Source organism: Gorilla gorilla, chromosome 5 (genome assembly GCF_029281585.2).
Source record: "Gorilla gorilla gorilla isolate KB3781 chromosome 5, NHGRI_mGorGor1-v2.1_pri, whole genome shotgun sequence".
Lineage (NCBI taxonomy): Eukaryota > Metazoa > Chordata > Mammalia > Primates > Hominidae > Gorilla > Gorilla gorilla.
Genome location: NC_073229.2, coordinates 168,620,306 through 168,638,327, shown reverse-complemented (window position 1 = coordinate 168,638,327; position 18,022 = coordinate 168,620,306). Strand labels below are relative to the sequence as shown.

Genomic DNA, 18,022 nt, shown 5'->3' with positions numbered 1-18,022 from the left:
CAAGATTTGTAAACACACCAATCAGCACCGTGTGTCTAACTCTGGGTTTGTGAGTGCACCAATCCACACTCTGTATCTAGCTGCTCTGGTGGGGCCTTAGAGAACCTTTATGTCTAGCTAAGGGATTGTAAATACACCAATTGGCACTCTGTATCTAGCTCAAGGTTTGTAAACACACCAATCAGCACCCTGTGTCTAGATCAGGGTTTGTGAATGCACCAATAGACACTCTGTATCTAGCTACTCTGGTGGGGCCTTGAAGAACCTTTGTGTCCACACTCTGTATCTAGCTAACCTGGTGGGGACATGGAGAACCTTTGCGTCTAGCTCAGGGATTGTAAACGCACCAATCAGCGCCCTGTCAAAACAGACCACTCGTCTCTGCCAATCAGCAGGATGTGGGTGGGGCCAGATAAGAGAATAAAAGCAAGCTGCCCGAGCCAGCAGCGGCAACCTGCTCGGGTCCCCTTCCACACTGTGGAAGCTTTGTTCTTTTGCTCTTTGCAATAAATCTTGCTACTGCTCACTCTTTGGGTCCACACTGCTTTTATGAGCTGTAACACTCACCGCGAAGGTCTGCAGCTTCACTCCTGAAGCCAGCGAGACCACAAGCCCAGCGGGAGGAACGAACAACTCCAGACGCACTGCCTTAAGAACTGTAACACTCACCGCGAAGGTCTGCAGTGTCACTCCTGAGCCAGCGAGACCATGAACCCACCAGAAGGAAGAAACTCCGAGCACATCCAAACATCAGAAGGAACAAACTCCAGATGCGCCACCTTAAGAGCTCTAACACTCACCACGAGGGTCCACAGCTTCATTCTTGAAGTCAGTGAGACCAAGAACCCCCCAATTCCAGACACACTAAGTCTACCACAATGAACATATATTACTTGTAGTTTCCTTAGAATGATTTATGGAATATCAGTAGCCATTGAAAGTATAAATATTAGCCTGAATTAAATATTAAAAATAAAATTTTTTTTAAAACAGTGTCTCACTCTGTTGCCTAGGCTGGAGTGTAGTGGTGTGATCTCAGCTCACTGCAACCTCTGCCTCCCAGGTTCAAGCAACCCTCCCACCTCAGCCTCCCAGGTAGCTAGGACTACAGATACTCACCACCATGGCTAATTTTTTTTTTTTTTTTTTTTTTTTGGAAATTTGTTTTGTTTTTGGAGGTTTTCGTTTGTATTTTTTTGTAGAGACAACGTTTCATCATGTTGCTCAGGCTGGTCTCAAACCCCTGGGCTCAAGCCATTACCTGACTCAGCCTCCCAAAGACCTGGGATTACAGGCGTGAGCCACTGTGCCTAGCCAAAAATAAATTTCTGTGTAAGTATGAATCACTGTAATATTACCACATACATTTAAAGAAATATAACAAAAATTATTACAATAAATTGAAAACACATATGAATCTCATAATTTTCAAACATGCATTTTCCAAAAAGTGAAATTTAAAAATACATGAGAGAGAATGAGAGAGAGAGAGATTGAGAGAGAGAGACAGACAGACAGACAGATGAGCTGTAGGGCTGCTCTCCTCACCTGTGCACCCAGGTCATTGTAAAGAACCTTCAGGGAAGTCAGCTGCTCATCCATCCCTTTTGGGTTGTCTGTTTGCTGTTTCTGGACAATATGTCTTCCTGTTTTAATCACAGTTTCCACTTCAAGTTTGACTTCACTCAAAGTTTTATACAGTTTCTTTAAAACAAACAAAGAAAAAGACAAATTACACACTGTGGTGACAACTTGCCAACTGGTATCATGTCAGACCACAGCTTACACAGATTGACAGCCAAGACCTAACTATGGCGATCAAAGGCCATCATCTTTCTCAGATTTGGTCTGAAGGTCAAGTCAAATGAAATCAAGCTTGTAATAACTTCTTCAAATCTGACAAGAAAATAAACTAATAGAGTTTATGCTCATTCCTTTAAAATCTCAGACAAATGTTTATGAAAGTACTTGATAATATAAATATTTTTCCTACAAACATTAGGACTAAAAACAGAATGTTTATCACAATTAAAATTACATTTTAAAAAAATCTTGCATGTTATCACTAAAACAAGCCAACACCGGCTACTGCTGTCTGTTGGATTTGGAATTATTAACATTTATTTCTATTTCTCGGAAGTACTAAGTCTACCACAATGAACATATATAATTTGTATGATAAAAAAATACAAAACTTGATATATCAAGATGTATATGACTATAAGTAAACAGATTTCTGATGCAAATCAAAACCACAATAAGATACTGTCTCACACCAGTCTGAATGACCATTGTTAAAAAGTCAAAAAACAACAGATGCTGGCAAGGCTGCAGAGAAAAGGGAACACCATACACTGTTGGTAGGATTGCAAATCAGTTCAGCCCCTAGGGAAAACAGTTTGGAAATATCTCAAAGAACTAAACATAGAATTATTATTCAACCCAGAAATCCTATTACTGGGTATATATGTAAAGGAGGATAATCGTTCTACCAAAAGGACACATGCACTCCCGTGTTTATCACACCACTACGCACAATAGCAAATACATGTCATCAATCTAGGTGCCCATCAATGGGGGAATGGATAAAGAAAACGTGGTACAAATACACCATGGAACACTACACAGCCATAAAAAAATGAAATCATGTCCTTTGCAGCAGCATGAATGCAGCTCAAGGCCATTATCCTAAGTAAATTAATTCAGGAACAGAAAACCAAATACTACATGTTCTCACTTATAAGTGGGAGTTAAACAGTGGGCACACATGCACATAAAGATGGAAAGCAAAGACAATGGGACTCCAAAAGGAAGGAAGGAGGAAAGGGGCAAGAGCTGAAAAACTACCAATTGGGTACTACATTTATTATTTGGGTGATGGGTTCAGTCGAAGCCCAAACCTCAGCATCATACAATATATCCATGTATCAAACGTGCACATGTACTTCCTGAACCTAAAAGTCTTCAAAAATTAAAAATAAAAATAAATTTAAATATAAAAAAAGAAATCATAGTTCTGTAGGTCAAATTCAGAGCTGTCTTCTTCCTAGTTACCTGAAACCAAAAAGCTTTATTCTAAACAGCTTCTCTTGACACCTATACATCATCATCTCAACATCTCATAGGACGCTGTCGTGTAACAGACCCCTGAACTATGTATGTTCCATGAAGTCAAGGACAGCACTTTCTCTGATTACCATTATGTCACAATAATCAAATAAATACTTACATACATGCACAAATATATTAAAATTTATCCTTTGTTTTGAAAAGCACAAAGAACTGTCCCTATACCTCTCCTGTCCTAAAGAGTCTCATCTTAAGTTCTGTGATTCTCAAGCAGAACACTAATTCTAAGATTGTGTCCCCTTAGCCACATTATTTTTAAATTTCTATTGAATTGAATTATAAAGTTCAAGACTAAAAAAGTAATAAGGCCTTATATATCATTTCTTCTTTCCTATCTTAAGGTTTAAATTTCTATTGAAATTTTTATTTTCCTAGAAAATGGAATTTTTACGATATCCATTCTAAGTATGGTTCTTCTAGCTAACTCAAATTTATCCTTGAAAACTTTGCTTATTAGTCACACTCTGCTGAAGCCCTCCTAACTTCACATGGTGATTAAGATGTATTTCTTTTGTTTTGGTTTTTGTTTGTCATCATGTTATATACATGTCTATTCTAGTTTCCTTAGCTATCTCTCTTATCTCTTCTAATTTCTTTGGAGGGAAAGACCACACTTCTTATTTTTTAACATGTTTTCCATCATCAATCCTTATGTTTAGCACACTGTAGACTAGTGATCATTGGACACACTAGGCATGTACTTGCTAGACCAAGCCATAACAGCTGCTGAAAAAGCCACTGGATGTGCCAATCACCCAAAAGCCTCACCATACACTTGTCCAGGTGCGTCTGTATGACGTCAGGGTCTACGTCCTTCACATCCAGAACGTGAAGTTCTGCTTTCACGCCATCCAGCACACGCTTGCAGTCCAGCATGCGCTGCTCGAAGTTAGCTGGCTTCTGGAAAAGCTGGAACTTTGTGGACACCTCTCGGAGTTTCCTCTGTTTGCAGAAATGAAAATATGCAATTCCCATCAGGATGATTATCTCTCTCATCATGAGCATAACAGATACTACTAAAAATTTGTACCATAAAGTACCAAAAGAAAAAAATTCAGAAATATGACCCCAAAAAAAAAATCCGAATGAATCTCGGTGAGGGTACCCGATCGCCTAAGTGAACTGCATAGCCCAGTGTCAAAAATTACAACACTCAGTGTCTCAATCTCAGAAGTAATAGATTTGGATAAGAAATTTAGATAAAGCTGACCTCACTGGAATTAAAACTTCATGTTCAAAAAGATAGTTCAGGAACCTAGAACTCAAAATGCCCTTCATCACAAGTTCAGAGTGAAAGTCAATGTCACATCAACCATGAAAGAACTAAACGATGCTGCATCCAATTCATGCTCGGCCTGCCCACAGCATCAGCCACACGATACTGACAGAGGCTCTGCATTAAAGAAAAAGTGTATATAAAGCTAACTTCTAAATCTGGCTCACTCTCTTGTTTCTCATCTCAACTATCAAAATCAGATTTCATATTTTTCCACCCATGCAACAATTTGTTTCTGCTGCCCTAGGATGCAACCTTCAACACATCACTCCCATCCCATGGTTTACATCACAAAGAATACCAACGGTGCCCAAGTAATCAATTCTTTCTCTTTTTTAAAGAATATTCCCAACAAGTTGAAAAGTAAAAGGAAGCTCCTGGCCTTCTTTACCTGTAGCACATCCATCTGACTTCCTCCTCTGGCAGTCCTACTCTCTGGGGAGGTCAGGGGCTGAGAACGCATATTTCTTCTCAACTCCTCTAGGGTTAGCTCATGGGCTGAGATCTCTGCTTGGATTTTCTAAAAAGAGATTGGAAAGGGGAGAGGATGTCCTTTTTTTTTTTTTACTTAAGTATAAAAAGAGACCATACAAAAGTTCTATATCATTGTGTAATACATGATATCGTATTTTACATAATGTTGACCTCCACAGAAGCTTTAATAAGTTTTTGTAGGCCAGGTGCGGTGGCTTATGCCTGTAATCCCAACACTTTGGGAGGCCGAGGCGGGTGGATCACGACGTCAGGAGTTCAAGACCAGCCTGGCCAAGATGGTGAAACCCCATCTCTACTAAAAATACAAAAATTAGCTGGGCACGGTGGCGGGCGCCTATAATCCCAGCTACTTGGGAGGCTGAGGCAGGAGAATTGCTTGAACCTGTGGGGCAGAGTCTGCAGTGAGCCGAGATCGCACCACTGCACTCTAGCCTGGGCAACAGAGTGAGAATCCATCTAAAAAATAATAATAATACGTTTTTGTATAATAATAATAATAATATGGCCCACTGCATGGTATGACTATTGTACATGACGCACCTGCTAAGGTCTTTGCATTTGTCATTTCTAATGTTCACAACTTATTTATAAGGAAGGAATTGTCCCAACTTCACAGATAAGAAAACTACAATTTAAAATATACAGGACTTTTCAGCCAGGCACAGTGGCTCACGCCTGTAATCCCAGCATTTTGGGAGGCCAAGGAAGGTGGATCACCTGAGGTCAGGAGTTTGAGACTAGCCTGGACAATATGGCAAAACCCCGTCTCTACTAAAAATACAAAAATTATTGGGAGGCCGGGGCAGGCAGATCACTTGAAGTCAGGAGTTCAAGACCAGCCTGGCCAACATGGCGAAATCCCGTCTCTACTAAAACTACAAAAAATTAGCCAGGCGTGGTGGCACGTGCTTGTAGTCCCAGTTATTCGGGAGGCTGAGGCAGGAGAATCACTTGAACCCAGGAGGCAGAGGTTGCAGTGAGCCAAGATCGCGCCACTGCACTCCAGCCTGGGTGACATAGTGAGATTCTGTCTCAAATAAATAAATAAATAAATAAAATAAAATAAAATAAAATAAAATAAACTATATAAGACTTTTGCCAGAGTCTCACATAGAAAGCAAGAGAACTCCAAAACCCAAATGCTGCCCTGTAAGTAAGGTCAATCTTTCCCATTGACTCTCGGTTTTGGATAGCAGGAGGGGTTCTCTTATAGTTGAGGAGGCAATTACATAAGCTCTCTTTACAGCTCAAAAGCCCTCAAATGCACGGCAATACCTGAGCTTCCTGTGGAACTTGGAAAGCATCTATCCTGTCAGTCAGGTATGTGGTGAGCTGTTTGTCCAGCTCTCCCAAGCTCTCTTGCAAGACTTGAAGCATCTGGTCAGTTTCCCGCAGCACCTGGAGTTGCTTTTCCAAAGAAATCTGCTTGCTCTCTGCCTGCACAAAGGAGAAATTGAATCATTAGTTGCCCAACACAAATATAAACAGCAGAATATATATATTCTGGCCACTAAGAAAAGACCATAAAAGCTTTCATCCAAGACTTTAGCTTTCTTTATAAATAAATAATAATTACTAATGATAACAGTGAAAATGTCCCACTAGGATCTTATGTACCATGCAGCTGAATTACTAATTATTACTTCTTTCTATATATAATGTTGAAATACAAAAATGTAAAGGTTTCCCATAAGATGCATTAAACAGAAGATAAAAATGTGTTATTTATTATAATTTTAAAGCATTTTTAGGAATCAGCAATGTCTGCCAATTAAGAATATAAAACATAAGAAAAATGTCTATCAATACACAAACATCAGAGTCTCTTTTTTTCCAAAGCCTAAAACAAATTCTATAGGTGTACATACATATCAAACTACTATTTACAGCACTTTTGGGTTAAGCTTGATGTTACTCATGGGCTGAACATCAACAGTTATTATTTAATATGTGTTTGGAAGCACCTAATATTCATACCCAACCTTCCTATAAAAGAAGTGTTCTTTCTCTAATTTGTGATACGAATATGTATGTTACAACCTGGATATGAACTAAGAGACTATGGCTTTCACAGCAGCTTATGTGAAATATCATGGCCCTAATATTTACTAGGATAGTATGAGTTGTTGTTCTTATATACAGCTATCATATGATCCTTAATGAAAATTAAATGTTTGTAAGTAGAAGTAATCTCAAAAATAATTTTTTTAATCATCAAGTTCTGTCTTAGAGTGTTAGATCTATTCTTCCTTTCTGAATATTTCAATACCCTCAATGCCCCTGTTAGCATTGGCTACCAACTTTAACCAACATTAAAGATTTTTCCAACATTAAAGCTCTATGATATGGAGCTTAGGGCCAGCTCCACTTCATCAGTACCTAATCAACACCCATGCATGTCCCAACTCTTACCAGGTGACTTAGATCTTCATATCGGCTGTTGAAAGCCTCCAGTTTCTCACTGATTATATCATCCAAGATCCCCCCATCAATCAGAGTCTGGCCAAGCTCTCGAATCTGGGTGCGATTATCTGCCGGGTGGCGCAGAACAGATTCCAGAGACTGGAATGGAGATGGGAAAAAAAAAAAAATAATGCATTTACTAAGGCAAAAGGTATCAAGGATCCCCAAAATGTCTATTTGTTAAACAAGTAATTATATTTTCTAAAAATCTACCTAAGTAACAGGACCAAAAGTTAAGTAAATTACTAATTCACAAAAATATCCATCATGGGATTAAAAAATGCATAAAATTGAGAAATTAGCACAAGTGATATATGATGATATAATTTCACAAAAATAATTTCAACTATTATTAATTATGGGAGGGTGAGGCAGGAGGATCACTTGAGCCCAAGAGTTCAAGGCTGTAGTGAGCTGTCATACCACTGGACTCCAGCCTGGGCAACAGAGCGAGACTATGTCTCTAAACAATAAATAAATGAATAATAAAAAGTTAAAAATAATTATTAATTGTATGGGGAAATGCTCACGATATGACACAAAGTTCAAAGGCAGAGAACAGTACTATACAAGCAAAATTATCTCAACTTTTATTAATTATATTACTAAAAATAAGTAGTCATTTTCCTACAATATATGCAGAATAAGAGGCATTGTTTTATATACACACTTTTTATATACATAAATCTAATTAACTATATGGGCTAAATAGCATTCCCAGTTTACAGATTGGAAAATTGAAGCTCAGAAAGGTTAAATTACTTGCCTACATACACACAGTCAAAAGAAGAGCTAAGATTCCAACATGGCTCTAAAGCTTTAAGACTCCAAAGCCTGGCCAAGTGCAATGGCTCACACCTCTAATCCTAGCACATTGGGAGGCCGAGGCGGGTGGATCACCTGATGTCAGGAGTTCGAGACCAGCCTGGCCAACATGGTAAAACCCCATCTCTACTAAAAATACAAAATTAGCTGGGGTAGTGGCACACGTCTGTGATCCCAGCTACTCAGGAGGCTGAGGCATGAGAATTGCTTGAACTCAGGAGGTGGAGGTTGCAGTGAGCCAAAATCATGCAATTGCACTCCAGCCTGGGCAATATAGCAAGATTCCATCTCAAATAAAAAGATAAATAAGTAAATAAAAGACTCCAAAGCCTTTGATCCAATATACTACCTTCTAGTATGCATACATAAAAGATAATAATTAGGAAGAAATCTACAAACTGTTTTAAAATGTTTATCTTAGAGTTTGCTTTATACTTTTATTTTCCATATTTCAAGAATATATACATATTCACTCTTACATTAGGAAAAAAATTAAGCTTTTCATATTTTTCATTCACTCTGTCTCTCACTCTGCTATATTTGAGAAGTGACATCCTTTCTCTAGCAGAGCATCCATCTCCTGGAATGTAAGCGCCACATTTTACTCATTTCTGACCTTTAATCCAGTTGTCCACTCAGTTCCCACATGGTACCATGACATTTTTAAAAGCCTATCTACCCCCTTCCCTTTTCTTTTTTGTTAAGCAAACCTACCCTCTTTGCACTGTATTTCATTTAAGAAACGGTTATTAAGTTAACGTGTGCTACACACTGTGCTGGGAACTGAGGAATAACAAAGCATCGGGTACATTTCTTGGCCTCAAGGAGTTCAAATCCAGGCTTGAAGACAAGCTCCTACAACAAGATCCCATGGCTCAACCACTGTCTTTTAACTTCTAGCATCTGAAGATAAGAGACAGGAAGCCCCTATGAACTGTCAGTGCTGTGTTTAGTGAGTAAAAATAACTTGTTGACGAAACAAGAGAGCAGTTGTCCTAATAACATATGGCAGAGCTTTGTCCAGGGCCTACTAAAATAAACTGGAAAACCACTAGAGTGCTTCAACATGTCTAAAATGTAAGATGTCAAACAGCTAACCACGTCTTGAGTCACCAATAATCTAAATACACATGATTGTATAAACACTTCAGGCTATGGAAGAAAATGCAAGTGGCATTGAAAACCACTGAGGAAGCAAATGCATTTGCCTGCATAAAGCATTACATTCCTCATTGTAATACACGTGTGGCCTCATCACAACAAAGAGAAATGCCATGGAGATCACAGGTTCCAACCTCCAGGGCTTCGTTGACAGCATCCGTCTTCTCAGGCAGGACCACCGTGCTCTTCATCCGCTCTTCCAAAGTGTTTAACCAGGTGGTTTCAAGATCCAAATAGTGAAGCAGTTCAATCCAACAAGACCAGACCTCCTAAAGCATGAAAAATTTTAAATTAGACAAAAAGCCATTTCACACACATTCTCTTTAATCGCTAATAATTTCATTTGGATGTGAGTATACCTAGGAATTCAGAACTGATGGAGTTGAAACTTCAAAAAAATAAAATAAAATCGGCCAGGCGTGGTGGCTCACGCCTGTAATCCCAGCACTTTGGGAGGCTGAAGCAGGCGGATCATGAGGTCAGGAGATTGAGACCATCCTGGCTAACACGGTGAAACCCTGTCTCTACTAAAAAAAAAAAAAAAAAAATACAAAAAAAAATTAGCTGGGTGTGGTGGCGGATGCCTGTAGTCCCAGCTACTCTGGAGGAGGCAGGAGAATGGCGTGAACCCGGGAGGCGGAGGTTGCGGTGAGCCGAGATTGCACCACTGCATTCCAGCCTGGGCAACAGAGCAAGACTCCATCTCAAATAAAATAAAATAAAATAAAATAATCAACAAAATCATATGAGACCAGTTGGTGAAGGGTGGGGAGCAAAGAGTGGGCAAGAGGCTTCCTCACTCTTTAAAATAAATTCCATAATCTGATTTAAATGTCAAAAATACAACTATATAATTAGTAAGAAAAACAGGAGAGAAACATTATTTAGTTTGTTTTTTAAAGACCAAGTGCGGTGGTTCACACCTGTAATCTCAGCATTTTGGGAGGCTGAGGCAGGTGGATCACATGAGGTCAGGAGTTCAAGACCAGCCTGGTCAACATGGTGAAACCCCATCTCTACTAAAAATACAAAAACTAGCTGGGCGTGGTAGCAGGCACCTGTAATCCCAGCTACTCGGGAGGCTGAGGCAGGAGAATCACTTGAACCTGGGAGGCAGAGGTTACAGTAAGCCCAGGCCAAGCCACTGCCCTCCAGCCTGGGCAACAAGAGTGAAACTCCATCTCAAAAAAAAAAAAAAAAAGTTTGGTTTTTGAACAAAATGAAAAAATTGCTCCCAATTGTGAATTTTTAAAAAATAATTTCATAGAAAATCGAAATCTCCTGGGCCCCACCCAATTCCAACTTAGAGCCAACTGATGTAAAAGTTTGCAATGTAGCCTTCCCAACTTTTTTCTAAATTCATGAGGACATGTCAACATAAGAAGAGAGCCACATTTTACCAAAACTGGAGTTATACTGTTCTTACTATATGTTGGTTTTGATCACACATTCCCCTCTGAGGTTTCCAGAGCAGGGACCCAGGGGTTGTCTAGTGGGTGGAAACATTTATAAATTTATAATCCCTTGTTATAAGAGGAACTTATTTGAGTGGTAAGTTTAGGAGAAAGAACTCAGCTGGATGCCTCCTGGGCTTGTCATCTTGAATGTACTGAATGAGTGAAGGCATCTGCTGGTTTACATAAATGAGTGAAGGCACCTGCTGGTCCACTCTCCATATGAAGTATGCTTACCAGATCAAGGAGCAGTACATTTTTCTACAAAGGGCCAGACAGTAAATATTTTAGGTTTTGGGAGGACACATTTGCTTCCTATCACAGATTCTTCTTGGAGCGGGGTATGTGTTGTACAACCCTTGAGAAATGTACAAACTATTCTCAGTTAACCAGGTATCCAAAACCAAACTACAAGTTAGATTTAAACCCTCAGCCAGTCCGGGTGCAGTGGCTAATGCCTTTAATCCCAGGACTTTGGTAGGCCAAGGCAGGAGGATGGCTTGAGCCCAAGAGCTCCAGACCAACTTGGGCAACATAGCAAGACCCCCATCTCTACAAAAAAATTTAAAAATAATTAGCCAGGTGTGGCATTGCAAGGCTGGAGTCATAGCTACTCAGGAAGCGGGGGCAGGAAGGTCACTTGAGCCCAGGAGTTTGAGGTTACAGTGAGCTGTGATCACACCACTGCACTCCAGCACAGGTGACAGAGCAAGACCCTGTCTCAAACAAAACAAAACAAAATCCTCAGCCATAATTTTCCAGCCACTGAATTAGAATAAAAGAAAAGAGTTTCTAGTCCCCCGATTTCCACAAGCAAAAAGCAGACCAAAAATCTGCTCAGATGCAAGCACAACCTCTTTTCTTATGGGAAAGAAAAAAATGACTCAAAGAAGACCACTTCCAAGAAGCAGACAGATCCCAAATCAAGCAGCTTTCTTACTAACTTGCCTCAATGATATATATTTATCTTAGCACAAAATTGGTTTAGAACAAGAAATGAATGAATTTACAAACGAATGAATGATCAAAGTAATGAATGAATTTAGGTTAAATATTGCAGTTGCCATTTTTTACCATTTCAAGATTTGCCACAATACAAATATTTGTTTTACATCAAATTGAATGTAAATTAAATTGTTGTAAATTGAAAGCCTTCTTAAATCTTCCAACAAGCAATAACAAAAGTCATACTACTATAAAAACAAACAAGGAAAACCTCACTCTTAGTTTAAAAAAATTTCATAGACTCATCTACATTTTACGTGTAATGGCCAGGGAGAAAAAAAAAGGTATTTTATCTAAGACCCAGTAAAACTGTCACATATTTAAGTTCTGTTTTTCCTTCAGGTGACTCTTGAACTTTAGACACCACTCAAAAGAAAATAATTCCTCTCTTGTGTACTCAACCAGGCAAAACAAAACAAAAGAGAGGCTTGCAATGTGCTCTGCAATTTTTGGACTGGAACAGGCCCTACAGATCATCTGTTACATGAAAACCTGGATTGCACATATAAAAAAAGTAAAGTTTGAATATACAAAATGACTTGCCCAAGAACCTTCTGATAATTAGGGACAGATTTTGGTCTCCTGTTTTTAACCCCTCTTTCATTTTTATCAAACTATTTCCCAAGAACTATTTTTCCTTTATAATCCAGAATTTGAAAGAAAAGAGAAGTTTTCTCCAAGATTTGAAAATGGCCAAAACATTACAGAGTTTGGATCTCAGAAATACATCACTGAAAATAATAATAATAATAATAATAATAATAATAACGTACCTCTAGCGTGTGGCACTTTCCTCGAATTCTATTACAAAGAAGTTGGTAATTCTCCAGCACAACATTGAGCTCAGACGTCAACTCCTGGCCACCAGAGGGCACCTTGGCAGCTAATAACTTGATGTTGTCCTTGAGAATCTTCACTCTCACCTCCTTCTGCAACACATCCTCTTTTGCCCTCTGTTCCAAGAAAGGATGGATGAACTTGAAAAACGTCTCCCTTTCTCAGTAACCAATTTCTTTTCTTTCTTTTTTTTTTTCAAGAATTAAACCAAAGTTAAAACATCTGGATGATTCTAACTGCCAAAATAGAACATTATTTAGGTAACAGTGAATGGTTCTTTGTGGGGTTTTGTTTTTGTTTTTGTTTTTGAGATGGAGTCTTGTTCACTGCAACCTCTGCCTCCCAGTTCAAGAAATTCTCCTGCCTCAGCCTCCCGAGAAGCTGTGATTACAGGCACCCACCATCATGCCTACCTAATTTTCATATTTTTTAGTCGAGATGAGGCTTCGCCATGTTGGCGGGGCTGGTCTCAAACTCCTGACCTGAGGTGATCCACCCACCTTGGCCTCCCAAAGTGCTGGGATTACAGGCGTGAGCCACTGCACCCAGCCCAGTGAGCATTTTTGAAATAAGAATGCTAACTCTGAAATCTCACTCATGCATCCAATGTACTCAGCTCCCACAAATGTTTTCATTTCATAACAGCAGTGTCAACATAAGTTATCCAAAGTATGTTTACTGACATGAAGTATTTTCAAAGTCTGGGTCCAAGATCAGAATTTAAGTTAGTGAATTTTCATTATCACTGGAGGGCTGAGCAGATTACACTGTGATAAATAAATTTTCACAAAAATTGAGGTACACTATGGTAGAAGTATCTTTAAAAGTTCTCTAAATAATTTAAGCTTTTTAAAAAATTCTAGAACATAGGCACATGTATCCTTCTGCTAATTAATAGCATTTCAATGATAAAGTTAGACTGAGATGATCTGATCCAGAAATAGCTGTTTCTCAGTGCTAAGATAAACAATCTGACATTCAGGTTGTGCAAAAGTAATTGCGGTTTATGCCATTATTTTTAATGGCAATAAATACAAATAAAAGTCTTTCACTTTCCCCTTTAATTTTCTCTACTACTTAATGGTTTTGAACTTCCTTAGATTGGGGGAAAGTAATTAAGTGTAGTGGTTTTGTAAGTCCTAATGGCTGTTTGAAAGAATAAAAATAAATAAAATGTTGCCCAATCAAATATTTAAATATCATTTTTCTCAAATCTCATCTATAGCAACTTTTAAAATCCACAGAACTACAATACCAATAGTGTAAAGAAAGACAATAAATGAGACAATTCTTAACATGGTGGCCTATTTTAAAATACCTTATGTACTATTTTTAAATCTTTCAAAAAGAGCTACACTAAAAAAGATGTTTTAGTGAAAAAAAAACTTCCAACAAGTCTCCTGTCATATTTACTTTGATTCATGTATAATAATGTATGAATGTCATATAATCCCTTTTTTGAAAAAAATCACAGATTTTTGCTTTAGTTACACTTCTAGGTAAGTTAACTTTGAGGTAAAACATTAGTCACTGTGTTGCTTCAGCTTACAGGAAAAAAAAGCTTTGAAAACACGATCTCCTTTGGCTTGAACATTCAAGGACAGTTGAAGCTGTGTTAGAAATTTGGGAATGATGCCCAGTTCTTTTATTATATATAAAAAGAGAGTGTTCAAGACTATCGACAGAGGAGTACAAGTTTACAGGAAATGTATCCAGTGGATCCAACTAATATGAACTCCCCGATGCATTCCTACCGCTATTCCTACTTGCTCTAATGAAACGTCAGTGTTCATATGTGCCGTATGTATTAACTGGAAGATTAGTAAGAGGAAAATAAGAATAAACCTCAGACAACTTGGGAGGTCTCTTTTGTTCCCCTTACAAAAAATAACTTCGTGAAAATTTTTGGAAATAGTGATGAATGCAATTAATGCCACTGGATTGTGCACTTAAAAATTAAGCTGACCAATGTTATATGTATTTACCCCAATGAAAAAAAATGATCATTCTTCCTCACGCCCACTACCAGAGGTTTTTAAGTCATTCTCTGTAGCCTCCCAAAGGTCTAACTTAAGAGCTTGTCTCACGGGCCCTCATGGACTCAACTCATGGGCCAAGCCAAATATGTGGACTCCTGGCTTTCTTCCCCTGCTAAAATTAGAGCAGCTACCCTGTTACATTTTTTTAATTCAAAAACCTACTGTGAAAGATGCTACATGCACATATTGCTTGAGAGCTAGACAGATGATTGATAGGCTGGTTTTAAAGGGAGGAGGGAGGCATGAAGCCTGTTGGCACTGGTCGCCCCCGCCTCACCTTCATCTCTTCCACAGCACTCTCAAGCTCTTCTGGTGACTTGTACTCAAAATCCCGCTCCAAGTATTCTTCCTCGGCCTGGGTCATCCATTCCTGCATCTCTGCCAAGTCTTTCTTCAGGTTCGCAGCTTTTTCTTGACTTTCAGACAACCTACTTTTTTGAGTAGCGATCTACAAAGGAAAAGCCATTCCCCCAAATAAACAAATGTTAATGTGTTCAATGTCAAGTTTTAGCTCTTAATATTTAAAGGCACAGTAATAACTTTCCACAACAAATTGCATGCTTTAAATTTCAGATAAAATCTCATATATCTCATGCTAATGCTGTGGAATATAAGCAATAATGAAAATAATCTTAAGACTGGGATTCCACACCACATTTGGATAATACTCTTATCTCGAAATAGCTATTATAATTTTGAAAATGCATAACTGTTGACTGTAATCCCAGATGTAGGAATCTAATCTATAACAGTAAAAGCACATATATGAAGTAAATTTAATGTAGCACTACTTATAATGGAAAAAAGAAAAAAGAAAGCAAAAACAAAAAATCTAGAAGCCAGTCAGGCTTGGTGGCTCACACCTGTAATCCCAGCACTTTGGGAGGCCAAGGCAGGGGGATCACCTGAGGTCAGGAGTTTGAGATCAGCATGGCCAACATGGCAAAACCCCATCTCTACTAAAAATACAAAAACTAACCAGGCGTGGTGGTGCATGCCTGTAGTCCCAGCTACTTGGGAGGTGGAGGCAGAAGAATTGCCTGAACCTGGGTGGCAGAGGTTGCAGTGAGCCGAAATCGCACCACTGCGCTCCAACCCAGGGAACAGAGCGAGACTCTGTCTCAAAAAAAAAAAAAAAAAAAAAAAAAAAAAAAAAAACCCTAGAAGCAATCAAAATGTCCATCTTCTTCTTTTTAACTGCACTTCCCATTAAGATTTCACTTTTAAAAAGCAGGGAGGGAGAGGCTGCTATTAAAGATGTCATAAGACACCGCTCTATAAAATTTTGGTTTTGATGTCTACTATGTTTGTATATGCCACACAGACACAAAAAAATTACAGTAAAAAATAGATAGTTGTCTGATTCTGATTCAGTAACTTAGTTAAAAATTTCAGAGAAGTCTAGAAATATTTTCAGAGCACTCCTCCCCATAACGACAAACTGACTTCTACTGTGAGAGAAGGTGCCGTTCTGCAGTCACAGTCCAACCTCTACTTGGCAGGTTCAGCCTCATGTTCAAATTAAACGCCACAGTAGTGGCCACCCTGCCAGGGCCTGCTTGGCTGCTAGGTGGATAGTAACCAAAGGCCAGCACAGGAACTGGATGGTTCTCACAGAAGTTAGAGTTAAGCAAGAGACAGAGGCTTTCCCAGTCTCTCCCTCCAAACAGGATCTCTGGCATAAAAATAGACAGGACCAAACAAGAGCTTTTCTTCCACTGTCCCCACAGGGTAACCAAGGAGCTGATGCCAGCAACACTCACCATCCCATTCCCAAGCCTGGCTGATCATCAGGTTAACCTGGTAAGCTTTACATTAAAATACATGCACACACACAGAAAGAGAAAGAGAGAGACAGAGATTCTTGGGCCCCATTTCCAGAAAATTCTCTGTATGTGTACTTTTTGAACACTAGTCAGCAATATAATTTTCACAGATCCAAAAAGAAATGAAGAAAATAAAGACACTACCATAAGCTTAACAACAACAAAACACTCTCAAAATTATCTTTAATTATCCTGAGAATATATACTTTCTATTTTTTGGCATTAAAATGTTCCTTTTTTTCAGGATATCATGAATATAATAGATGAAATAGACTATCTTTGTTTGTTGATTTGTTTTATATGCCTGTTCTTTTTAGCAAAATGAAAATTTGGCAAAATTATGTTTGTCCAAAACTACTTCAACATTTGTACTAGTCAATGCAATGCAATAGTCTGGAAATGCTCTAGATAATTATTCACACATGTGGTTACCTCCTTCCTGAGGACACTTTAAATTTCCCATACATTTATTCCTGTATTTTGAATCAGTAATTCACAATGAATTCTTTGTCATCATATGTATGTGGATGGATGGATGGATAGATAGATAGATAGATAGATAGATAGATAGATAGATAGATAGATAGAGATACAAACTTCTAATTATCACCTTCCTTGATCCTCATTGCCACTTCCAAACCATTTTCTATTTCCTCAAAAACCCCAGTTCCTTAAGGCACATGCCATCAGATTATAGCACATTGAGAAAAATTTGAATTTAGCTAGGATAAGAGATGAGAGTATAACATTATTAGTTTCTTAAGTGTGATCACGGTATTGTGGTTTTGCAGAAGAATGCCTTCATGCTTGGAAAATCATGCTAGAGTATTTAGGGGTGAAGTGTCATGATGTTTTCAACTTACTGTTCAAAAGTACCAAAAAAAAAGGGTGTGTGCATCTGTGTGTGTTTGTGTGTGTGTGTGTGTGTGTGTGTACAAAGAGAAAGGCAGAGAGACAGAAAGCAAATCTGGTAAAACATTAGCAAGTCTGAATGGATGGATATACAGCTGTTCCTTTTTATCATTCTTTAACTTTTCTTTACATTTGAACATGTTCAAAATAAGTTGGGTAAAACAACAAACACAAAGCAAAATATTCAGTTATGCAAATATAAATTTTTCTGATACAAACACTAGCCAAAAGCATTTTATTAAGAAATACGTACTATTTACGTGACTGTGGGGTATGCCTATATTTCATATTGACTTCTATTTTTCACTGCTTTGTCACTCACTTCAGCTATATATAGCCTCACTATTATTCCACTAATAAAAATCAAAGCAATTGGGAAAGAATACCTCCCAGTTCTACTGTTCCCATATCATTTCCTCCCTTCCATTACCATGGAGAAACCATATCTCATAGCAACATCTTCACTTAGACGGTGGATCTCATCCTTGCATAATCACAGACTTCACTTGATAAATTCTCCTATCTCAATCTCTTTCTGCACCATCACTTTTTTTCTAAAGTGAGGTCCTCTCATTAATATCTCTCATTTAATATCTCTCA

The 18,022-nt window shown here is 38.4% G+C and overlaps 1 protein-coding gene across 7 annotated transcripts in view; it reads right to left on the bottom strand.

Moving 5' to 3' along the window:
* UTRN (utrophin) overlaps positions 1–18,022 on the bottom strand; it is a 562,884-nt gene that overhangs the window by 359,798 nt on the left and 185,064 nt on the right. For all 7 annotated transcript variants that reach the window (XM_019029674.4, XM_063707928.1, XM_063707930.1 and 4 more), the window contains exons 25-32: positions 14,962–15,132; positions 12,582–12,761; positions 9,484–9,618; positions 7,313–7,462; positions 6,176–6,337; positions 4,797–4,925; positions 3,898–4,071; positions 1,549–1,704 (exon numbers count right to left, since the gene is read on the bottom strand). In XM_019029674.4, coding sequence (XP_018885219.3) covers positions 1,549–1,704; positions 3,898–4,071; positions 4,797–4,925; positions 6,176–6,337; positions 7,313–7,462; positions 9,484–9,618; positions 12,582–12,761; positions 14,962–15,132 — 1,257 coding nt within the window. The remainder of the gene's footprint in view (positions 1–1,548; positions 1,705–3,897; positions 4,072–4,796; positions 4,926–6,175; positions 6,338–7,312; positions 7,463–9,483; positions 9,619–12,581; positions 12,762–14,961; positions 15,133–18,022) is intronic.